This window comes from Ranitomeya variabilis, chromosome 7, assembly GCF_051348905.1.
Source record: "Ranitomeya variabilis isolate aRanVar5 chromosome 7, aRanVar5.hap1, whole genome shotgun sequence".
Taxonomy (NCBI): domain Eukaryota; kingdom Metazoa; phylum Chordata; class Amphibia; order Anura; family Dendrobatidae; genus Ranitomeya; species Ranitomeya variabilis.
Window position 1 is genome coordinate 87,990,436 of NC_135238.1, and position 26,023 is coordinate 88,016,458.

The 26,023-nt window shown below is 44.2% G+C and overlaps 1 protein-coding gene across 2 annotated transcripts in view; it reads right to left on the bottom strand.

Moving 5' to 3' along the window:
* The window catches only part of DNAH7 (dynein axonemal heavy chain 7), a 564,416-nt gene that overhangs the window by 33,065 nt on the left and 505,328 nt on the right, over positions 1-26,023 (bottom strand). For both annotated transcript variants that reach the window (XM_077275383.1, XM_077275384.1), the window contains exon 60: positions 15,585-15,815. In XM_077275383.1, the coding sequence (XP_077131498.1) occupies positions 15,585-15,815 (231 nt within the window). The remainder of the gene's footprint in view (positions 1-15,584; positions 15,816-26,023) is intronic.

Genomic DNA, 26,023 nt, shown 5'->3' on the forward strand with positions numbered 1-26,023 from the left:
AAACTCAAAAGTGAGAAAAGCTCTGGGGGTTAAGGGGTTAACGACGTTCAAAAAGGGTTTTCTTTAAAAAAAAAAAAAAAAAAAAGTTTTTGGATTTCAAACTTAAGTAGAGACGGAAGAAACTCTTACGTTATGAGGAAAAATGGAGTTCCAAAGAGACCATCCTAAGTGGTGTTTCGGAATTGTATTTCTTATTATATAACAGACCTCAAACACATTATTTGATGTGGTTTTATCGATAACCTCGGATATGGAAGGAATAATTATTTCCTTCCATTTGGAAATGTAAGGGTATGTCTCCACGTTCAGGATTGCATCAGGATTTGGTCAGGATTTTCCATCAGTATTTGTAAGCCAAAACCAGGAGTGGGTGATAAATGCAGAAGTGGAGCATATGTTTCTATTATACTTTTCCTCTGATTGTTCCACTCCTGGTTTTGGCTTACAAATACTGATGGAAAATCCTGACCAAATCCTGTTGCAATCCTGAACGTGGAGCTATACCCTTACCCTTAAACAATTTACTAACTGAAAGAATGTGTGTGGCTACAGGTCTTTTTTGTGTGTGAATATTTCTAAATCTAATGCTAATAGAGCGAGTTTTGGTAAAAAAAAAAAATTGTAATTTTTATCAATGGACATTCGCACAGAATGTGCAACAGATCGGTTTTGTTTTTTCCTCCCCTTCTTTCCAGAGCCATTATTCATTTCATTTTCTGTCCACAGAGACGTTTGAGGGCTTGCTTTTTACGGCATGAATTGTACTTTTGAATGATACCATTCATTTTACCATATATTGTGCTGGAAAACGGGGAAAAGATATCCAAATGGGGAGAAATTGTGGAAAAAACGCAATTCTAGCATTGTTTTTTGGGAATTGTTTTACAATGTAAATGTAATGGTAAAAATGATCTTGGATTATGATTTTGCTCATCAGTACGGTTACAGTAATACCAAACAGTTTTTTATTTTAGTTGTGAAAAAAAAATTGGGGGTTGTATTGCCATTTTTATTTCGATGGAGCTGTGTGACAGCTTATTTTTGTGGGACATGATGCGTTTTTATTTATAGCATTTTGGGATAGATGTGAAGTTTTGATTGCTTGATACAAAATTTTTTTGTGGAATTGCAGCAACCAAAAAGACGTAATTTTGGCATTCTTTATTTTTTTAATGGTATTTACCAATAGAGTTAATTATTTTTATAATTTGATGGATTGCACTTTTCTGAATGCGGCTATACCACATGTTTATCATTTTTTAAAAATTTTAATAAGGCAAAAGAGGGATAATTTGCACTTTTTTCCCATATTTTTGAAAACATTTTTTTTACTTTTCCCTGTACTTGTTAGTCCCCTTAGGGGACTTGAAGCTCTGATCGTCTGCTCGCTTGTGCTATGTACAAGGCCACAGTGTTGCTGCATATAGTGAAAATCATGGGCTCTTTTGAAGTCCAGTCGCAGACAGGGTTTCAAAGGAGCTCTGTAGTGACAAGCAGGGGTGTCTTCAACAAACCCCTGGCTGTCATAGCAACCCATCAACAACCCGGCATCATATCACAGGTGCGCCTGATGATCGCATGGAATGACGCACCCCCATGCCAGCACGTGTTAAATATCCTTGTCAGAGTTTGACAGCAGTATTTAACAGGTTACATCATGGGCAGAGCTACCTGGCTGTAATACATAGCCCACTCCATACACCCGCTTCCAACTTGCGCTGTACATGTATAGTGGATGTTGTGAAAGGGTCAAAGTTATCCTGCATCTTTGGAAAATACTATTTATCTGCAGTTATGGGGCTAATATGCAGGCAAATAGCGTTACAATGCTTTGTGGTAGCCTTACTGAAAGTGCAGCTACCGGCTGAAAATGAACTCACTTCCTCCCAGGAGCCGCCAGCTATCAGTCATGGGGGGTGTTCACGGAGCAACTTCATTCAACTGTCATAGAAGCACACAGTACACAATGAGTGATGGCCATACTTATGCCCTGGCACTTTGATAAACAGCTTGCTCTCCACTGCATCTGTGCAGAGCGAGATGTCAATCAAAGTGTTGGGGCTTGCTTACAGCCGATGCTCATTGTATACTGTGCAGTGTTGTGAGTGGTAACTCCACAAACTCTCCTAATGACTGAAAGCCGGCGGCTCTGTGGACACAATAAGGTTATTTTCTTCCGGTAGCAAACTTTCAATAAGGTAACCAGGCTTTTTAACACTATTTACCTGCAGATTAACCCTATATCTGCAGGTAAATAAGGTTTTCCAAGGTGATATGTTGCATTTAAATAGCAGGAAGCTGAAACAAGTTTCAGTAATATGAAGGTGAAGACACTTGACCATCAGATAAAACTCGCTGTAACTGCATTAGTAAAGATACCAGTGTGCTGAAATGGTGATTACCCAGACAGGAATTCATGGAGCATAAGGTAACCTGAACTAATGTTTCCACAATACACTACCGAGGAAATAAATGCTTTACCACATCTTATTTCTCCATCTCTTGCACAAGCTCTTGCAACCAACATATATAAAGGTGATTATACAGTACATTCCCAATAGTTATCAGTCAGCCAAAAATTCCTTCCACCCCACACCAGTGCCAATATACAGTGGGGCAAAAAAGTATTTAGTCAGTCAGCAATAGTGCAAGTTCCACCACTTAAAAAGATGAGAGGCGTCTGTAATTTACATCATAGGTAGACCTCAACTATGGGAGACAAACTGAGAAAAAAAAATCCAGAAAATCACATTGTCGTTTTTTTTTATCATTTTATTTGCATTTTATGGTGGAAAATAAGTATTTGGTCAGAAACAAAATTTCATCTCAATACTTTGTAATCTATCCTTTGTTGGCAATGACAGAGGTCAAACGTTTTCTGTCAGTCTTCACAAGGTTGCCACACCCTGTTGTTGGTATGTTGGCCCATTCCTCCATGCAGATCTCCTCTAGAGCAGTGATGTTTTTGGCTTTTCGCTTGGCAACACGGACTTTCAACTCCCTCCAAAGGTTTTCTATAGGGTTGAGATCTGGAGACTGGCTAGGCCACTCCAGGACCTTGAAATGCTTCTTACGAAGCCACTCCTTCGTAGCCCTGGCGGTGTGCTTTGGATCATTGTCATGTTGAAAGACCCAGCCACGTTTCATCTTCAATGCCCTTGCTGATGGAAGGAGGTTTGCACTCAAAATCTCACGAAACATGGCCCCATTCATTCTTTCATGTACCCGGATCAGTCGTCCTGGCCCCTTTGCAGAGAAACAGCCCCAAAGCATGATGTTTCCACCACCATGCTTTACAGTAGGTATGGTGTTTGATGGATGCAACTCAGTATTCTTTTTCCTCCAAACACGACAAGTTGTGTTTCTACCAAACAGTTCCAGTTTGGTTTCATCAGACCATAGGACATTCTCCCAAAACTCCTCTGGATCATGCAAATGCTCTCTAGCAAACTTCAGACGGGCCCGGACATGTACTGGCTTAAGCAGTGGGACACGTCTGGCACTGCAGGATCTGAGTCCATGGTGGCGTAGTGTGTTACTTATGGTAGGCCTTGTTACATTGGTCCCAGCTCTCTGCAGTTCATTCACTAGGTCCCCCCGCTTGGTTCTGGGTTTTTTGCTCACCGTTCTTGTGATCATTCTGACCCCACGGGGTGGGATTTTGCGTGGAGCCCCAGATCGAGGGAGATTATCAGTGGTCTTGTATGTCTTCCATTTTCTAATTATTGCTCCCACTGTTGATTTCTTCACTCCAAGCTGGTTGGCTATTGCAGATTCAGTCTTCCCAGCCTGGTGCAGGGCTACAATTTTGTTTCTGGTGTCCTTTGACAGCTCTTTGGTCTTCACCATAGTGGAGTTTGGAGTCAGACTGTTTGAGGGTGTGCACAGGTGTCTTTTTATACTGATAACAAGTTTAAACAGGTGCCATTACTACAGGTAATGAGTGGAGGAAAGAGGAGACTCTTAAAGAAGAAGTTACAGGTCTGTGAGAGCCAGAAATCTTGATTGTTTGTTTCTGACCAAATACTTATTTTCCACCATAAAATGCAAATAAAATTATAAAAAAACAGACAATGTGATTTTCTGGATTTTTTTTTCTCAGTTTGTCTCCCATAGTTGAGGTCTACCTATGATGTAAATTACAGACGCCTCTCATCTTTTTAAGTGGTGGAACTTGCACTATTGCTGACTGACTAAATACTTTTTTGCCCCACTGTATATGCAAGCTCAGCCTGGCCAACCAAATTTTTGTTCACAACTGAAAGAAGAGAATAAGTCACTCCAGACACCTATTACCCAATCCTTCTTTTCCTGACATTTGCTGGCCGGTAGTCCGTGGTCACAATTTAGTGAATGCCTATGGACACATTTATATAAAGCACTCAATGCGAAGTGTCTGACTACTGTAAGGCTATGTTCATATGTTGCGTTTTTGCTGCACTTTTTTAATACCAATATTAAAAGCTGCTTTACACAGTACCAGCACATTTTCTGAGATTTTAGTGGGTTTTTTTTCAGCATTTTTTCAGCTATAGAAATAATTTAATTATTGATATGTGGTAAAATGACCAACCAACTGAGTGCTCTATCAATGTGTAAAGTAAACATTGCCCAACCAACTCAGTGCCCTACCAATGTGTAAAGTAAACATTGCCCAACCAATTCAATGCCCTACCAAAGTGCTAAGTAAACAATGCCCAACCAATTCAATGCCAAACCAATTCAATGCCTTACCAATGCCTAGCCAATTCAACTTCCCTTGCTGTTTTTATGAAATTTCAATTGTGTGTTTTTCATGTGTCTCTCATATAACTACTTCACGGCTGTGCTTCATACATGTATCCAGCTTTTTTGTTCAGTATAGTCAATATTTTTTCAGACATGAAAAAACTTTTTTACAGCAATTCCTTAGTTTCTCCCCACTCATAGAATAGTGTAATTGAATTAGTAATAATTAAATTAATCATATGTGTTAAAATTAAAGGGAACCTGACAGGTGATATATGTTGACCAATCTGTGGGCAGCATGTTATGAGCTACTGGCTGTACGATCACAGTAATGTATGTTTGTCTCTGAAACGCTGCAGCATTTCAGAGAAAAACATGATTTTAATAGCTGCCAGGGACTGAGGAGCGTGAGTGACTTGTCGTACAAGCAAGTCGCCGGCAACTTCTCCCCGCCACTGACACTGACTGGCAAGCCTCTGCCTATACGCGCATGTAGGTTGAGGCTTGCCAGCCACTGTCAGTGAGCGTGGAGAAGCTGATGGGAGGCCACCTGTACGACTAGTGCATAGTGATGCTCAGTCCACAGCTATTAAAAGTATATTTTTCTCTTAAACACCACAGCGTTTTCAGCCAATGGCTGAAACATGATGCCCACAGTTTGGGCAGCATGTATCATCTGACAAGCTCCCTTTAAACAATGCCCTGCTTAGTAAACATAAAAAAAACTTTGGTTGCGGCATATTTAATTCCAAGAGATCAGGTTTTGGATGCAGAAAAAAGCAGCAAAAAAGCAACATGTGAATATAGACGAAAATTTATTTAGTCCCATTCATCTTGTCCACGGATGCATTATAATTAAACATAAGCAGATCTTTGTAACTTTGCTGAGTTTGCCAAATTTTCCCCAAAAATTAAATTTGCATACTGAAAAAAAAAATTGGCTACTGTCACGATATGGTAGGAAATATCATATAAGTTGAGTTTCTCTTGTCAGCCCAGGATGTGGGCTAAGAAACCCCCCTTCTCTTTTACTTCAGAGTTGAGCTTGCCTTGCCAATGTATGTGAGAGGGGAGTTTTATTGAAGAAAGGTATTTACGACCGGCATTTCCTGCCACGTAAGCTCTTGTCCAGCTATCACTGGACTAGAACCTTCTAGAATCATGAAAGTCCTTTGTTCTGTTTTTGTAAGATATTAGGCGAACGATTTAAAATACGAACACCAAAATATATCGTCATAATCACACTCGGAGGATCTACGCATCACTCTAAATACGGGCGTCTAACTCCATCGGGTGAGGAAGTAGGGATTGCTCTGTAAGTAATAGGACATATTTGATCTCATCGGAATGCCCACGATAATACGAGATGTATGCTGGGTATGGTACGTTTATGACATGTGCTGTAGCGAAGTTATAGAAAGTAGACAAATTTAAGGTTGCCTTACTCAAACTGTAGAAAGGGGAGGGCGATCCTAACTCAACCCTTTCTGTGAGGTCACAGGCTGTAGGTTATAAAGTTGCTGGCAGGCTTCCAGGGGGGAGTTGTGAGTTTTTACCTGAAGCGACCTGACTGCGAGTGCTAATGCACTGGGATAGATGGAAACCCCCCTAGCCTGGTTGCCTGCAATGCTCTGAACAACTGTAAGTGTATTTCTCATGTTATTCCCTGTTTTTTTATAATTACCTTGTACATATTTGCAATTGTCTCATTTGTAACATCTTTGTATAATTTTGATAAAGCACTGCCTAACCTTTCTGGAGTATAATATTTAATGCTAGTTCTTCCTCCCTGCTCTAAAAACGTACCCTGTCTCTTGAAGGGAAATTACGCTACTGTTTTGGGTTAGCTCCGGACCCGTTTGATCGGAGCTGGTGGCAGCTTACCGTGTGCAGACTTTTGGGGTGTTGTTTCAGCGACTGCAGCTTGATCATTATTGTTCCTGCCTGCGTGGGAGTAGTTATCGCGTCGCTGCAGCGCGCCCAATAGCCAGTACATAGCAGGCAGCCTTTCTGGCGACTAATTACCCTAGGTGCAGTACCTAATCTGACCTGAGAGTAAGGGGGGCGCCAGAGAGCTGCAAGTGTTAAGTGGAACTGTAAGCGGGATACACAAATCCCTGCAGTTCATGGTATATTGAAGAGCAGTGGGATACCTAAAATAAGCCCCTGCTGTAAACTAAGAGGTCAATAGCATTGTGTGTGTTTTTTTATCACATTGTGGCAGTAGAGGGATAACGAGGATAAGCCCCCCTGCACATGTGATAGCCGTCTGCTGGTCTAAAGTCACCCCAATCCGTGACCTAATGGTGGCAGTGGTTAGGAATCCCTGTGGATTTTCGTGACAAACTGCGGGCCACGGCTAAGGGATCGTGACAATTGGTGACAGTCACGGTGTGAATTGTGACAATTGGTGGCAAGGCGGTGGGATATTAGCGCATTAGTGATTTGGTTTGAGCAATCATTCCTCTCACTAAAAACGTGCAGAAAGTTCTTGCGAGAACTCTGCGCAAATAAGTTTGGGAGAACGAACTCAGTGCTTATTAGTTGTGAGACAATTGTGTACTGGTAATTATCCCCTCCCTTTTTCTTCGTTTTTCTATCCTATCTTTTATTTGGCAACCATGGTTGGGCTGGGAGAAGCCTTTTATGAACAGCAGACCAGAGACACCCTTGTTGCCTTATGCAAGTCACAGCACATTGACTATGCAAGCAAAAACAAAAGCGAACTGGTCGCAGCCCTGATGCAATGGGAAGCCGCTCTAGACCACTCACAGAGCCCAGAAGCCGCAGATGCCAGCACCAGCGAACATGGTGCTGCAGCAGAGGTCCAACCACTGAATGCTCACCCCGTTAGCAATCCGGGCGAATTGGACCCCCACCTGCAGGCGGCCTTGAAAGAATTCCCCGCTGACGACCATGAGGGACGTCGACAGCTGATCCAGCAATACTAGGAGCGAGCTGAGGCCCGAGCGGAGCGGGAGGCCCAAGCGGAGCGGGAGTACCGGCTGCAGATGGCCCAACTGCAAATGCAGAGGTCGTCCCAGTCCAGCCGTGAGCCCAGCAGCGCTCAGATACCGAAGCCCCGGCCCGACCACTTTCCTGTTATGGAAAAGGATGGGGACTTGGACACTTTTCTGCGGGCCTTTGAGAAAGCCTACAGACAGTACCGACTGCCTACAGATGAATGGGCACGATACCTGACACCAGGGCTGAGAGGAAAAGCTCTGGAGGCGTTTGCTGCCCTCCCTCAAGAACAAGATGGTGACTATGAGGCCATCAAGCAGGCTCTGATAGCCAAGTACCAGCTTACACTCGAGGTGTACCGTAAAAAGTTTTGGACCCTCCAACGTGGCCCACACGACAGTTACAGTGATGTAGTGCATGGACTGGGGACCCAATTTGACCAGTGGACCCAAGGACTGTCAGTGACCACCTTTGCACAGCTGCGAGACCTGATGATCAAAGACCAGTTCTTCCATCTTTGCCCAACTGAGGTGCGACAGTTCGTGATGGACAGAGAACCCAAAGACGTGATGAAAGCAGCGCAGATTGCCGATGCCTATGAGGCCAACCGTAGATCGGAACTGCGGAAGCCAGTCACCACCAGCTGGAGAGGGGGTAAGCCTGCAGCCAACGCCAGTACCCCTGCCAGCCAACACACCAGAGGTCCTGTCCCCGTGGCCAACAGCACCAGACCTACCACCGAACTTCGCCAGTGTTACCACTGCAGGCAGACTGGACACCTCAGTCACCAATGTCCAGCCAAGCAGAAGAACTCCTCATCCAAGGCCCCAGGGCCTAATGCAGCAGTTCTTTTGGTGGGTGGTGTGGCTGGGAGGGGGTGTGATAACGTACAGCATGTCATTGTGGGAGGTCATGTTGCTACAGGCCTCAAGGACACCGGGGCTGAACGAACCCTCATCCGACCCAAACTGGCGGCCCCTGAAGAAATCATTCCGGGGAAAACCCTAACTGTCACTGGGATTGGGGGCATCAGCTGTCCCTTACCGATGGCCCGGGTTTATATTGATTGGGGTGCCGGGAGCGGGGTGAAGGAAGTGGGGCTGTCTGATAATTTGCCCACTGATGTTTTGTTGGGGACTGATTTGGGGAGGTTGTTTGCATACTACGTCCCTGACACCCCTCCCCAATCTGCTAATAAGGGTAACGTTAACCCTGATGATGATGATGATGATGGGAAATCGCATGTGTTACCTGACCATGCTTTATCTTGTAATGTTGCATCTGATAACCATTTTTTCCCTAGGATTGATGGTGAAAATGTTGTACCTGTGCCAACTGTATCTGATAATGATGTTTCTGTGAAAGTTGATGTGTCCATAGGTACAGGAGTGCTCAGCCACGTCGCTCTGCGGAGTGAGACGGCTGAGGAACCCCTAGCAGGGGCAAGTGTCTGTGCTACAAGAAATGGGGAGATACATGGGAACCGTGAGCAAGGTGATGCCATGCAATTGACCAGTGCCACCGAGGAAGGTAACTGGCCCATAAGTAGCAATGCTCCTGAGGTAATGGGGGTGGATGGGGAGGTAGAGCCCATAGCAGCGTCGGCTGATGGGTCTGTAGAAATCCCCGGGGAGACAGCCTACGTAGCTGCTGTCACCCGCAGTCAGAGCGCCCGGAACGCAGATACCTGTTTGCCTCCCGGACCCTCCTCAGTCATCAGTATGACTGAACCAGCGGTGGACCCAGAGCAGGTCCCAGAGGGCTCCCGTGGGGAAGGGACCCTGACATAGCTTTTGGCTTCCCCTAGCCAGGAGTTTCAGGCCGCTCTGCACACAGATGCGAGCCTAGAGAGTTTGAGACAACTCGCTGGGACGTCATTCTCCGAGACTGATAAGGAGAAGGTGTTCTGGGAAGGAGGAAGGTTGTACCGGGAGACAGTACCCGGAGAATCACAAAAGGAGTGGTTGAGGGAAAGACAGCTGGTCGTCCCACAGCAATTCCGGGGTGAGTTGTTGCGGATTGCCCATGAGATCCCGCTAGCTGGACACTTGGGGATCAGCAAAACTAAGGCCCGGCTGTCTCAACACTTCTATTGGCCTAAGATGGGGACAGATGTGTCAAACTACTGCCGCTCCTGTGTCACCTGTCAAAGAGTGGGGAAGGCGGGGCCTGCTCTTAAGGCTCCCCTGATCCCTTTGCCAGTGATAGAGGAGCCTTTCCAGAGGATTGCGGTGGACATTGTGGGCCCGCTGGCCGTCCCCAGCAGCTCTGGAAAGCGATATATTCTTACTGTGGTAGACTACGCTACCCGGTACCCAGAGGCAGTAGCTCTGTCGTCAACTAGGGCAGATAAGGTGGCGGATGCCCTGTTGGCCATCTTTTCATGTGTAGGATTTCCCAGGGAAATGCTTACTGATCAAGGGACCCAATTTATGTCTCACCTAATGGAGGCTCTCTGTAAGAAAATGCAGGTGAAGCACCTGGTATCGAGTGCGTATCACCCACAGACCAATGGCTTGTGTGCACGCTTCAATGGTACCCTCAAACAGATGCTACGCATGCTGGTTGAGACACAAGGGCGTGACTGGGAGTGGTACCTCCCACACCTGCTATTCACTTACCGAGAGGTTCCGCAGGCCTCGACGGGGTTCTCCCCCTTCGAGCTCCTGTACGGCAGGCGAGTCCGGGGACCCCTTGGGTTGGTAAGAGAATCCTGGGAAGAGGAGCCGAACCCTTCTGAAGTGTCCATAGTGGAGTATGTCATGCGCTTCCGTGACAAGATGCAGACCTTGACGCAGTTGGTGCATGACAACATGACGCAGGCTCAGGCTGATCAGAAGCACTGGTACGACCAGAACGCCCGGGAGCGGACCTACCACGTGGGTCAAAAGGTGTGGGTGCTGGTTCCCGTACCAACGGATAAGCTTCAGGCAGCCTGGGAGGGCCCGTACGTCGTCCAAAAACAGCTCAACCCGGTCACCTATGTGGTCACGCTTGACCACACTCGGGGTAGGCGAAAGGCCTTTCACGTCAACATGATGAAGGCTCATCATGAACGTGAACCTTTTGTCCTACCGGTCTGCAGCGCACCCGAAGAAGGGGAGGAAGACACCCTCCTGGACATGCTGGCCCAAGCCAAGGCCCGTGGGTCCATTGAGGATGTGGAGGTAAGCGCCTCGCTAGATGAACCACAGCGGTTGCAGTTGCAAACCACACTGGAACCCTTCCGGGTCGTGTTCTCCAACCGGCCTGGAAGGACTGAGTTAGCCATCCACGAGGTGGACACCGGGAATCACGCCCCACTACAGCGAACACCCTATCGAATCTCTGACCAGGTGCAGCAGATTATGCGCCAGGAGATCGATGAGATGTTACAGCTGGGGGTGATTCGACGGTCAAAGAGCGCATGGGCCTCACCTGTAGTTCTCGTACCAAAGAAGGACCGGACCACCCGGTTCTGCATGGACTACAGGGGGCTCAACGCCATTACAGCCTCTGACGCGCACCCAATGCCACGCATCGAGGAGCTGCTTGAGAAGTTAGCTGGTGCAAAATACCTGACAATAATGGATCTGAGTCGCGGATACTGGCAGATTCCCCTGAGCCCCGAGGCGCAGGAGAAGTCCGCCTTTATCACACCCTTTGGACTGTACGAGTCCACGGTCATGCCCTTTGGCATGAAGAATGCCCCTGCCACTTTCCAGCGGATGGTCAATCTCCTGCTTCAGGGACTAGAGAAGCACGCCGTGGCGTACTTAGATGACATTGCCATCTTCAGTCCCTCCTGGGATGAACACCTGCAGCATCTCGAGGAGGTGCTCGGGCGAATTCACCGAGCAGGACTGACTATCAAGCCGGGAAAGTGCCAGATGGGCATGAGGGAGGTCCACTACCTGGGGCACCGGGTAGGCGGAGGCACCCTGAAACCAGAGCCTGACAAAGTGGGCGTGATCGTGAACTGGCCCACTCCTGGGACCAAGAAACAGGTGATGTCCTTCCTGGGCACTGCAGGGTACTATAGGCGCTTTGTGCAGCACTACAGTAGCCTGGCAAAACCTTTGACGGACCTCACCAGGAAGAAGCTACCCCACATCATCAACTGGACAGATGGCTGTGAGGGGGCCTTCCAGGCGTTGAAAACAGCACTGTGCAACGCCCCTGTGTTGAAAGCAGTCGACAGCAGTCGACCGTTCTTGGTACAGACCGACGCCAGCGAGTTTGGCCTTGGTGCTGTGCTCAGCCAGGTTGACTCGGAGGACCAAGAGCACCCCGTGTTGTACCTGAGCCGGAAACTTTTGCCGAGGGAAGTGGCCTACTCCACCATTGAGGAGTGCCTGGCCATAGTCTGGGCCCTGCAGCGCTTGCAGCCCTACTTGTACGGTCGCACCTTCACTGTGGTGACCGACCACGACCCTCTGCGCTGGCTAAGCACCATGTGTGGAACCAATGGCAGGTTGCTACGCTGGAGCCTTGCCCTTCAGCAATTTGACTTCACCATTAAACACAAAGCGGGCAAAGAGCATGGGAATGCAGATGGACTCTCCCGCCAGGGTGAACCCACGGAGGTGCGCATGGAGGCATACCGAGAGGTTCTGCCACCGTAGCGCACGCCAAAAGGGGGAGGTGTCACGATATGGTAGGAAATATCATATAAGTTGAGTTTCTCTTGTCAGCCCAGGATGTGGGCTAAGAAACCCCCCTTCTCTTTTACTTCAGAGTTGAGCTTGCCTTGCCAATGTATGTGAAAGGGGAGTTTTATTGAAGAAAGGTATTTACGACCGGCATTTCCTGCCGCGTAAGCTCTTGTCCAGCTATCACTGGACTAGAACCTTCTAGAATCATGAAAGTCCTTTGTTCTGTTTTTGTAAGATATTAGGCGAACGATTTAAAATACGAACACCAAAATACATCGTCATAATCACACTCGGAGGATCTACGCATCACTCTAAATACGGGCGTCTAACTCCATCGGGTGAGGAAGTAGGGATTGCTCTGTAAATAATAGGACATATTTGATCTCATCGGAATGCCCACGATAATACGAGATGTATGCTGGGTATGGTACGTTTATGACATGTGCTGTAGCGAAGTTATAGAAAGTAGACAAATTTAAGGTTGCCTTACTCAAACTGAAGAAAGGGGAGGGCGATCCTAACTCAACCCTTTCTGTGAGGTCACAGGCTGTAGGTTATAAAGTTGCTGGCAGGCTTCCAGGGGGGAGTTGTGAGTTTTTACCTGAAGCGACCTGACTGCGAGTGCTAATGCACTGGGATAGATGGAAACCCCCCTAGCCTGGTTGCCTGCAATGCTCTGAACAACTGTAAGTGTATTTCTCATGTTATTCCCTGTTTTTTTATAATTACCTTGTACATATTTGCAATTGTCTCATTTGTAACATCTTTGTATAATTTTGATAAAGCACTGCCTAACCTTTCTGGAGTATAATATTTAATGCTAGTTCTTCCTCCCTGCTCTAAAAACGTACCCTGTCTCTTGAAGGGAAATTACGCTACTGTTTTGGGTTAGCTCTGGACCCGTTTGATCGGAGCTGGTGGCAGCTTACCGTGTGCAGACTTTTGGGGTGTTGTTTCAGCGACTGCAGCTTGATCATTATTGTTCCTGCCTGCGTGGGAGTAGTTATCGCGTCGCTGCAGCGCGCCCAATAGCCAGTACATAGCAGGCAGCCTTTCTGGCGACTAATTACCCTAGGTGCAGTACCTAATCTGACCTGAGAGTAAGGGGGGCGCCAGAGAGCTGCAAGTGTTAAGTGGAACTGTAAGCGGGATACACAAATCTCTGCAGTTCATGGTATATTGAAGAACAGTGGGATACCTAAAATAAGCCCCTGCTGTAAACTAAGAGGTCAATAGCATTGTGTGTGTTTTTTTTATCACATTGTGGCAGTAGAGGGATAACGAGGATAAGCCCCCCTGCACATGTGATAGCCGTCTGCTGGTCTAAAGTCACCCCAATCCGTGACCTAATGGTGGCAGTGGTTAGGAATCCCTGTGGATTTTCGTGACAAACTGCGGGCCACGGCTAAGGGATCGTGACAATTGGTGACAGTCACGGTGTGAATCGTGACACCTAGAAAAACGAGCGGGAATATGAGAGAGAGAACAGTGAACACACCCCTGCGGGCATGATAACATAATTTGCACGAGCGGCATCCTGCAATAAAATGCAAATTAATTATGTAAAAATCATACAATGTGATATTCTGAAGCCGAGTGTATGCTTCCTGGCTTCAGAGGTGTGCAATGCGCATGTCTGGAAGTTTAGAAGATAGTCAGGTAAGGACTCCCGCAGACTTATGCAGAACATCCATGAAGTGCAACATTCAGACCTTGAGGTGTTGCGGTTTGCAGGGTTAGGGTACCGTCACACAGTGGCATTTTTATCGCTACGACGGCACGATTCGTGACGTTCTAGCGATATAGTTACGATCTCGCAGTGTCTGACACGCAGCAGCGATCAGGGACCCTGCTGAGAATCGTACGTCGTAGCAGATCGTTTGAAACTTTCTTTCGTCGCTGGATCTCCCGCTGTCATCGCTGGATCGTTGTGTGTGACAGCGATCCAGCGATGCGTTCGCTTGTAACCAGGGTAAACATCGGGTTACTAAGCGCAGGGCCACGCTTAGTAACCCAATGTTTACCGTGGTTACCAGCGTAAAAGTAAAAAAAAAAAAAACGTACATACTCACCATCTGATGTCCGTCAGGTCCCTTGCCGTCTGCTTCCCGCTCTGACTGTCTGCCGGCCGGAAAGTGAGAGCAGATCACAGCGGTGACGTCACCGCTGCGCTCTGCTCTCACTGTACGGCCGGATCTCAGTCAGAGCAGGAAGTGGACGGCAAGGGACCTGACGGACATCAGATGGTGAGTATGTACGGTTTATTTTTTTTCACTTTTACGCTGGTAACCACGGTAAACATCGGGTTACTAAGCGCGGCCCTGCGCTTAGTAACCCGATGTTTACCCTGGTTACCAGCGAACCTCGGCATCGTTGGTCGCTGGAGAGCGGTCTGTGTGACAGCTCCCCAGCGACCACACAACGACTTACCAACGATCACGGCCAGGTCGTATCGCTGGTCGTGATCGTTGGTAAATCGTTATGTGAGACGGTACCCTTAGAAAAAGTTAATTTTCCCATACAAAGGGGTAATCATCACCAACTCCTATTAAGGAGAGAAGCCAGATGGATAATGCGCACATTTTTCAATGAAAAATTTGACATGTTGGTATTTTTATAAAGTGTATAATGTAGTGATTTTATGTTAATGACTTGTTGTTAATGCTCTTGAAAGGGTTAACTTTACGCACGTATCAGGGAAGTATACTTACTTAGTGTGGAGAAAAAAAATATATACCGTATATATAAAAATTTTAAATGTAGTAAATAAAAAAATGTAAATGCCACATCTCTCCCAAAAATACAACACAACAATCAAAACATTGTATTTATCCAAGATTCATCACATAAGAAACTAACGCTCACACAGTTACATCCATGGAACAATAAAAATGTATGGCTCTCAGAACATGGTGACATTTTTGTTTACAACGTTCAGAATATTTTAAAGCCAGTAAAATTATGAAATTAAAACTATTTCCCCTCACTTAGATTTTGTTCCCGTTGTCAAAACTACAACTCGTCCAGCAAAAAAAAAAAAACAATAAATCATAAGCTATATAGACTGAAAACTAAATAAAAATGATGGCTCTTGGGAGAAGGAAGGAAAACTAAATCACAAAAAAGACATCTATTGCACTGATATAATAATGATATGTGAGCAGAATTGTAAATACAAGTAGAATTAGAATATTATGTGATTCCCCAATTAAATTGAACAAAAATAAATCTTTGATACCCTTTCAATGAAAGACTTACTTTTATTGCTTTCTGTATGTTGACACAAGAATCTCTTATGGTGGAAAGCAATTTGTTAAATCGACCCATTTCTTGGACTAATACCGTATTCATGCTCTGAGTGTAGGTGGTTGGGTATCTTCTTAGTGCAGCTTCGGTATCAAAGTTCGAGGGCAGTTTACTTAGGATGTCACCAGAGACTTCATACACGGTTTCATCGGTTGATTTGCCGCTGCCTCCTGATGTCCGCGACTATGCACAATGAACCAATTCAAATAAAACATTTTTAGAAAAGTCAGAAATTCCAGTGTTCGTTATACCATACAATATTCCAAATATTTGCTATTACTAAGATCTAGGTACTGCTATTTTCAGTTAATGGCGTTGTCTCAAGTTCTCAAATTGGTAGATTTCCAAACTGCTTGTAAAAACAAGAAATGATACAATTAACCTCTTCAGATTTTTTATCTTATAGTGGCTGGTTTGCTAGGTAACTAGCATGCACAACAAGCAAACTCTATGCTCATGCCGCTTGGACGCTGGCCAGATTCCTGGATTTGGCCATCCTCACCCCCCCCCCCCCCGTGCTTCTTCCATAATTCGGAGGAAGCCTGGAAGAGCGTGGAGTTTGGATTAGTGGAGGCCCCATACCGCAGGTCTAAACGGTCAATCTTCATGAGCACTCTGAACCCCAGCAACCACATAGCCAGGAGGCAGGAGAGCGGTGGGCTCCTGAAGATGCAACTCAAGAAGACCCTTTTAAATCATATTTAAGATAAATCAAGGGGATTATCATTCCATGAATGTAACACCACATATTCTAAATGTCTGTTTTTTAATAAAACAGTTGAAGCTACATAGAAAAGTTATTATATATGTATTAATGATAGTCAAATAGAACAAAAACTTCAATGTCTTGTATATACTTCTCTAAAAAGCAGGCTAGTATGTCCAACCTGTCCCATGACTACAGTATGACATACAAACAGCCAACCTCCCAGCTACAGCCATTCTGTTCACAAAGAGGCTATTCTACACAGAGATAGAAGGCTGATAATAAGAAACCTATACAAACAGATTCCAATGTCACTATGGAAGAACAGGCATAAATAAGGTGCTGATTTATTTTCCCAAATGAGCAGCAGCTGATCTGTGTCATAATACTTGCAGCATTCCTTGGTGTTCAGCATAAGCTCTCCCACATTCAGCTTTAATATATATCATAAATTATCATTTTTTACAAAGTCTTTTTTATTAGAATTCTATATTATTAAAAGACTGAGTAGATTTACTTAATCTATATTTAATAAAAAACAGCCTTAACACTTTGTAAAGAGAATTACCTCCTGCAGTTCATGTATATGAATTGTAGACTTGCACATATTTTTAGTAATTTGTAGTGTGAAATAAACTGCCACCTCATGTATAGCAGCCATATACTGACATATTTTGTAGTAGTGTGAAATAAACCACGACCCAGGGTCGGACTGGCCCACTGGAGAACCGGAGGATTCTCCGGTGGGCCCTGGCACTGACATCTGCTGGCATACAGGGCCAGAAACTGCCTAGTGCCCTGCTGCCCGAGCCCCCAGCCAGTGGTAGGTCGCTAATAACGGCACCCCACGCAGCTGCTATGTTGCCCGTGAGTCAGTGGGCCCACCCGGCACCAGTAGAGCAACAGCAGGTGACAGGAGGCAGGAGCCAGCTGCTGCGACTAAAGCCTGTGCCCGCTGCTGAAGAGAAATGCATATTCACTGCTCCCCATGCCCACTATCAGGGCCGGTGTTCCTTGAGAGGCCCCCAGCAAGTGGCGTGCTAGCGGCACACCACACAGCCACTATGGGGCGCATGAGTCAGGGTGGCCAGCCCGGCACAAGCACTGCCCCCAAGCGCGCGCCGCATTCAACTGTATAGGCATCATAGATGCCAATACAGTTTAAAGCAGTAATGGAGGAGAGGGTGTCAGATGACGCTCACTCCCCCATCATTCCCCTCTGCCTCTGACACAGTGGGTGCGCGATGATGTAACTTCATCATGCGCCGCACTGTGTGCCGGGCAGACGGTAGTGCAGCTGCTGAGACCGGAGAAGAGGGGACTACATTATATTCTATGATGGGGGCTACCCCAACCCCTGCTATATCATTAAGACGTGTACTACCTTATATTATGCCCTGATATTAGCATGTTTTACTGCATGATTGCTGGTTTCGTAATTTTTTCTATGTAGTTACATAGTGGGCCCCAAGAATGATTTTCTCAGGTGGGCCCAAGGTACTCCAGTCCGACGCTGCCACCACCTCATGTATAGGAGCCATATAGTGTGTGAAATAACCACCACCTCACGTACAAGAACCATATACTGGCATATTGTGTAGTAATGTAAACTAACCACCACTTCATGTATAGGAGCCATATACTGGCATATTGTGTAGTAATGTAAACTTACCACCATCTCATGTTCGGAGCCATATACTGGCATATTTTGTAGCAGTGTGAAATAACCACCACCTCATATACAGGAGTCATATACTGGCATATTGTGTAGTAGTGTGAAATTAAGACAACCTCATGTACAGGAGCCATATACACTGACATATTGTGTAGTAGTGTGAAATAACCACCACCTCATGTACTGGAGCCATATATACTGGCATATTGTGTAGTAGTGTGAAATAACCACCACCTCATATACAGGAGCCATATATACTGGCATATTGTGTAGTAGTGTGAAATTAAGACAACCTCATGTACAGGAGCCATATACTGGCATATTGTGTAGTATTGTGAAATAACCACCAACTGATATACTGGAGCCATATACTGGGATATTGTGTAGTAGTGTGAAATTACCACCTCCTCATGTACAGGAGCTATACAGTTGTGGCTAAAAGTATTAACACCCCTGCAATTCTGTCAGATAATACTCAGTTTCTTCCTGAAAATGATTGCAAGCACAAATTCTTTGGTATTATTATCTTCATTTAATTTGTCTTAAATGAAAAAACACAAAAAGAATTGTCCTAAACCCAAATTGGATATAATTCCACACCAAACATAAAAAAGGGGGTGGACAAAAGTATTGGTACTGTTCGAAAAATCATGTGATGCTTCTCTAATTTGTGTAATTAACAGCACCTGTAACTTACCTGTGGCACCTAACAGGTGTTGGCAATAACTAAATCACACTTGCAGCCAGTTGACATGGATTAAAGTTGACTCAACCTCTGTCATGTGTCCTTGTGTTTACCACATTGAGCATGGAGAAAAGAAAGAAGACCAAAGAACTGTCTAAGGACTTGAGAAACCAAATTGTGAGGAACATGAGCAATCTCAAGGCTACAAGTCCATCTCCAAAGACCTGAATGTTCCTGTGTCTACCGTGTGCAGTGTCATCAAGAAGTTTAAAGCCCATGGCACTGTGGCTAACCTCCCTAGATGTGGACGGAAAAGAAAAATTGACAAGAGATTTCAACGCAAGATTGTGCGGATATTGGATAAAGAACCTCGACTAACATCCAAACAAGTTCAAGCTGCCCTGCAGTCCGAGGGTACAACAGTGTCAACCCGTACTATCCGTCGGCGTCTGAATGAAAAGGGACTGTATGGTAGGAGACCCAGGAAGACCCCACTTCTTACCCCGAGACATATAAAAGCCAGGCTGGAGTTTGCCAAAACTTACCTGAAAAAGCCTAAAACGTTTTGGAAGAATGTTCTCTGGTCAGATGAGACAAAAGTAGAGCTTTTTGGGCAAAAGGCATCAACATAGAGTTTACAGGAGAAAAAAACAGGCATTCAAAGAAAAGAACACGGTCCCTACAGTCAAACATGGCGGAGGTTCCCTGATGTTTTGGGGTTGCTTTGCTGCCTCTGGCACTGGACTGCTTGACCGTGTGCATGGCATTATGAAGTCTGAAGACTACCAACAAATTTTGCAGCATAATGTAGGGCCCAGTGTGAGAAAGCTGGGTCTCCCTCAGAGGTCATGGGTCTTCCAGCAGGACAATGACCCAAAACACACTTCAAAAAGCACTAGAAAATGGTTTGAGAGAAAGCACTGGAGACTTCTAAGGTGGCCAGCAATGAGTCCAAACCTGAATCCCATAGAACACCTGTGGAGAGATCTAAAAATGGCAGTTGGAGAAGGCACCCTTCAAATATCAGGGACCTGGAGCAGTTTGCCAAAGAAGAATGGTCTAAAATTCCAGCAGCGCATTGTAAGAAACTCATTGATGGTTACCGGAAGAGGTTGGTCGCAGTTATTTTGGCTAAAGGTTGTGCAACCAAGTATTAGGCTGAGGGTGCCAATATTTTTGTCTGCCCCATTTTTGGAGTTTTGTGTGAAATGATCAATGTTTTTCTATTTGCTTCATTCTCTTTTGTGTTTTTTCATTTAAGACAAATTAAATGAAGATAATAATACCAAAGAATTTGTGATTGCAATCATTTTCAGGAAGAAACTGAGTATTATCTGACAGAATTGCAGGGGTGTCAATACTTTTGGCCACAACTGTATACTGGCATATTGTGCAGTAGTGTGAAATTACCACCACCTCAAATACAGGAGCCATATACTGGCATATTGTGCAGTAGTGTAAAATAAACCTCCACCACCTATAAGTCAAAGTTAGCACTAGAGCTTCCTCCCACGGTTACGGTATGTCAAGAGGAGGTTGCAATCACAGCTTTCTAATTTCACTATCATTACATCAAGAATAACAATAGATGAACTGTTGAATATGATGCAAATGTAGCCACAGTTTAAATTGGCAGATTGGTATTAGAGTGCAAGCTCTAGTTACAATCATCTAATAAAGTAACTGTCGTGGCAATCCCTCTTGTAAATTCTAGATCATGTAATTGTTGACCATGCCAATAGTGTTGTAGATCTGTCACTATACACTATGTGTGTACTATATGTATCCATACATGTATTTATTACTCACTCAGACCTTCTAAATGTTTTTCCATATAAGAAATCATGTAGTGCTAACTGGATTGCACCATATGATCTGAAGCAATAAGTTAGTCCAAGAGGTTTTGAACTATTGGCTTATAAATGTAAATAAATAGACAGAAATCACCGCGCTGAGTTGAAATGAAAATGCAATATACGTGGAGAAATATATGTATAATACATTGTGGATGCATTAAGTACAATATCTAGATTACCGTTTACCGTAAACCTCAGCGAATGGTTGGATATTCCCAATATACACAAATTTAAGGGACACCGGAAGTACAGGGTCAAGTTTATGTTTAACTAATTTTTTCCCTCTTTTCAATTTTATTTTAATTTTTCAAAAATGTTTTTTTTATTATTTTTAAAGAAAAATCCATTAATCTCTCATCTAACGGTTTTAATCACAGCTGATATTAATTCATGTTTTTTATCCATCTTAAAATCACATCTTTTAAATAAATACAAATAAAAGTTATATTTTAAGGTAGCAATTCCAAGTATTTTGTAACTAATTAGATCAGCTTTTTTTAATTGCTAGTTAGGTAGCATAAATATTTGCACAGGTCCGTATCAACACATCCCTAGAAGTATCAAAATGTGACCAACATTCAAAATAACCCCCTTTATTAGAATCACCACTCTATCCTGGCTGATCACTATATCCTGGCAAGGAAGGTATAAAACACCTGCAAGATATTTTGAATCAATTTGGATGGGCCAGCGACTAGAGGCACAACCCTGATGAAGAGGGGAGATTCCCCTTGAAACGCGTTGGTAGTGTTCTCTTCGCGCACCCATCCCGGCAGCCCTGTGACGTCACAACAGCTCCACCCCATCAAACCCCACCACATCTTCAGTGTCGCTGAGGTTATTGACGGCTGTCCTGCACACAGTAGCGGACGACTCAGCAGCATTGCTCCCTGAGGTAATATCCCCTCAGCACCTTTCCTTGCGTATCATACGCACTGAATCCTGCTAGCTGACCAGCTCATATCTTCTTGCTGTTTGCAAGCACACTGCACCACCAATGATAATGCAAGTAAGTGTCCATTAGTACTTGTATAATACGGTAACAGTTTCTATCATCACTTACAGCGCTATGGTTACTATATATATCTACATTGTATTATAGCACCAATCGCCATCTCTTTGATCCTGTTTTTTGCACCATCAATATAGGTCAAGTTAGTACACTCTGAATTAGGTGGATGTTAATTATATCCTATTGACAACGCAGCACATATATATTGTCTTACACAGCATCACTGGCCAGAAACCAGGTAAATTCCAACATCTGACTGGTCCCACAGGGATTTTTTACCACTAGCATTAAGACTAGTAAGTACCACCTCCCTTGATAATTCTGTATAATTAAAAAACTATACAGAGATTATTGGATACATATCCTATTACTTTCAGCAGCACTACCTGCTAGCCGTTTAAACTACTAAATCCCCCGATAGTCCTGCAGAGACTAAGCACCGTTATCGTAAGTGCAAGTAAGTACAACCTAAATTCAGCTAGGTGTCAATTGAATATTATACAGTATAGTAATTGCTATTTTTACATACCATTTTTTTAGCCTTTCTACTTGTCTACTGATCCACTCTTATCAATTCTCTTGTTCCACACGGACAGAGTACCACCATCATCAGTACAAGTGAGTACCTAATAGCCCTGGTTTGCTATAATTGTGTGCAATATTTCTCCACGTATATTGCATTTTCATTTCAACTCAGCTTAGCATGGTGATTTCTGTATATTTATTTCCATTCACTATTTACAGGAACCCACACAGAACCTGTTTTTATCGCCAGCTGCTTCTGAGGTTCTCCCTTTCCTCCTCGGGTGAGAAGCGCCAGTATAGATTCTTTTTGGCTTATAAATGTAGCAGATCAAAACCATGTTAAGGCTACTTTCACACTTCCGTCTTCTGGGCTCCGTCGCAATCCGTCGTTATGGGCAAAAAACGGATCCTACAAATGTGCCCACAGGATGCGTTTTTTGCCCATAGACTTGTATTAGCGACGGATTGCGACGGATCCGTCGTGTTTTGGTGGACGCAACGCACAAAAAAAGTTCAATGTAACTTTTTTTGTGCGACGTGTCCGCCATTTCCAACCGGGCATGCGTGGCCGGAAATCCGCCCCCTCCTCCCCACTCATGACAATGGGCAGCAAACGCTTTGTAAAACTGCATCTGCTGCCCACGTTGTGCAAAATTTAGCACAACGTCCGTCGGTACGGGCCCGTCGCAAACCGTCCCGTACCGAAGGAAGTGTGAAAGTAGCCTAAGGGTCTCCTAAATTATCAGGTTCAGACTCTTCCCTACTTTAAGGAGCAGCATACAATGAGCTACATAGGTTGTAAAAGACATGGATCCATCAAGTTCAAAATGTCTCCACCAGTTCTATATTCTCTATCACAAATATTTTTTTTATAACCCACAATAAGAGATGTTTAACTTTTGCATACCCCTTGCCCAAGGCAGAATTATTGAGATATATTCACACAATGAAGTCAACTCTGACACATGGTAAGGTTTTCAATATTAGATAGCCTAGGACCATCCCGATCAGGGTCAAATTGTCAACGGTGGGATGGCTTTTATGCTATTTTTGAAAAAAGAATTAATAAGAGCCATGTGTTATTTAAATGCACTTTTGCTTTTTACTTATTTAGGTACAGCAGGGTTTATGTTTATTTTGCTTCTGTAGGTTTTGTAGAAATAAATACTTGAAGTAGATCACTCTGTTTGTAATGACTCTATAAAATGTATGAGTTTCACTTTTTGTATTGGAGAACTGAAATAAATTAACTTTTTGATGATATTCTAATTTATTGAGAAGCACTTGTACCTCTTGATATCATAAAGTAATGAAGAAAATGGAAATAAGTCACACAAACTACAATTATTACATTTTACTCACACCACTATCACTCTGAAAGAAAAAAAGAGTTAAATTAAAAATAATAAAACGTGGGAAATACTTAACGTTTGGTCATTACACCGATGCAACAACAAACCAACATAAACAGTTAAAGAAGTTTTCCAGGATGGGCAAATACTTGGATGGTGGATAAAAATGGAATGGAAAAAAAGGAACCTGAAACAGGATCCTCGAACAATGCTTCAAGCAAGTGCTTTCACTTTGGTACAAAGTTTTACACCTATTTATTATGTGTTAAAAACACTACAGCTTTATGCAATAGAGGTTGTGGACCTCAGGGGCCGTAAGTAAAGAGAGTGGCTTTAATGCCAGAATGTGCACTAAGCTGCAACAAATGCTAGCAAAAAAGGGAGAAAAAGAAAGCAACACAATGATGAAAAGTTGTATAAAAGTGGCTAAAGATGCATAAGCATGAGTCAGAGACTTGGTGCAGTTTAACCCCTTAGTGACAGAGCCAATTTGCAGCTTAATGACCAGGCCAATTTTTACAATTCTGACCACTGTCACTTTATGTGGTTATAACTCTGGAACGCTTTAACGGATCCCGCTGATTCTGCATCTTAATTGAGTTAATGCATAACATTTCCCACATGTCTACTTTACATCAGCACAATTTTGGAAACAAAACTTTTTTTTGTTAGGAAGTTATAAGGGTTAAAAGTTGACCAGCGATTTCTCATTTTTACAACAAAATTTACAAAACCATTTTTTTAGGGACCATCTCACAGTTAAAGTCACTTTGAGGGGCCTACATGACAGAAAATACCCAAAAGTGACACCATTCTACAAAACTGCATCCCTCAAGGTGCTCAAAACCACATTCAAGAAGTTTATTTACCCTTTACGTGCTTCGCAGGAACTGAAGCAATGTGGAAGGAAAAAATTAACATTTAACTTTTTTTTACAAACATTTTACTTCAGAACCAATTTTTTTTCTATAAGTCTAAAAAGAGAAAATGAACCACAAAATTTATTAGCAATTTCCCCTGAATACTCCAATACCACATATGTGGGAGTAAACCACTGTTTGGGCGCATGGCAGAGCTTGGAAGAGAAGGAGTGCCGTTTGACTTTTTCAGTGCAGAATCGGCTGGAATTGAGATTGGGCGCCATGTCGTGTTTGGAGATCCCCTGATGTGCCTAAACAGTGGAAACCCCCCACAAGTGACACCATTTTGGAAACTAGACCCCTTAAGGAACTTATCTGGTTGTGTGGTGAGCACTTTGAACCCACAAGTTTATAACGTAGAGCCGTGAAAATAAAAAATCCTATTTTTTCCAGAAAAATAACCCTTTTGCCCCAAAATTTTTATTTGCACAAGGGTAACAGGAGAAATTAGATGCCCAAAGTTTTTGTGCAATTTATCATGAGTATGCTGATGCCCCATATGTGGGGGTAAACCACTGTTTGGGCGCACAGCAGAGCTCAGAAGGGAGGGAGCACCACTTGACTTTTTGAATGCAAAATTGGCTGGAATCAATGGTGGCGCCATGTCACGTTTGGAGACCCCCTGATGTACCTAAACAGTGGAAACCCCCCAATTCTAACTCCAACCCTAACCCCAACACACACCTAACCCTAATCCCAACCCTAACTATAACCCTAATCACAACCCTAACTATAACCCTAATCACAACCCTAACCCCAACACACCCCTAACCCTAATTCCAACCATAACCCTAACCCCAACACACCCCTAACCCTAATCCCAACCCTAACCACAACCCTAGCCCTAATCCCAACCCTAACCACAAACCTAACCCCAACACACCCTTAACCCTAATCCCAACCCTAACCCTAATCCCAACCCTAATTTTAGCCCCAAGCCTAACCATGACTTTAGCCCAACTCATTTTAACCGAACTGTAACCCTAATGGAAAAATGGAAATAAATATATTTTCTTTATTTTATTATTTTTCCCTAACTAAGGGGGTGATAAGGGGGGTTCATGTACTATTTTTTTTATTTTGATCACTGTGATAGTGTCTATCACAGTGACCAAAATGAACCAATAGGAATAATCTCCCTATTGTTGCTGGGTACCGGCCGGCAGATCTCGGCGGGCGCACTGTGCATGCACCCGCCATTTTCTTTCCAGTAGAAGACACGGGGGGACGCAGGAGGATGAAAGCGGTCCCAGGCATACCGGGGGACACCAGGAGGTACAGGGGGAGATCAGGGACCCTATTTCTCCTCTGATGTGCGATCACAGGAGAAATTAAATGGCAAATCACACTTTTTTCTTTTGCGGTCGCCATTATACGGTTAATAATGGCGATCGCAACCCCGGGGTCGGTAAAAACTGACCCGAATCATGTTCTTTGGAGTCTCGGCTACCCTGGCAGCCGAGACCTCAGAGAAATTCTGACTCTGGGGGGGCTATACACTTTTTCCACAGCGCCATTAATTAACAGCGCTGTGGTTTAAGTACCCTTAACTACCGCCATTAAAAGGTGTATCGGTGGTCATTAAGGGGTTAAGACAGTATAGTCTTAAGTTTGCACTTTCTAAATAAAGGAATGGAAATCTGCCTCATGAAAATAACTT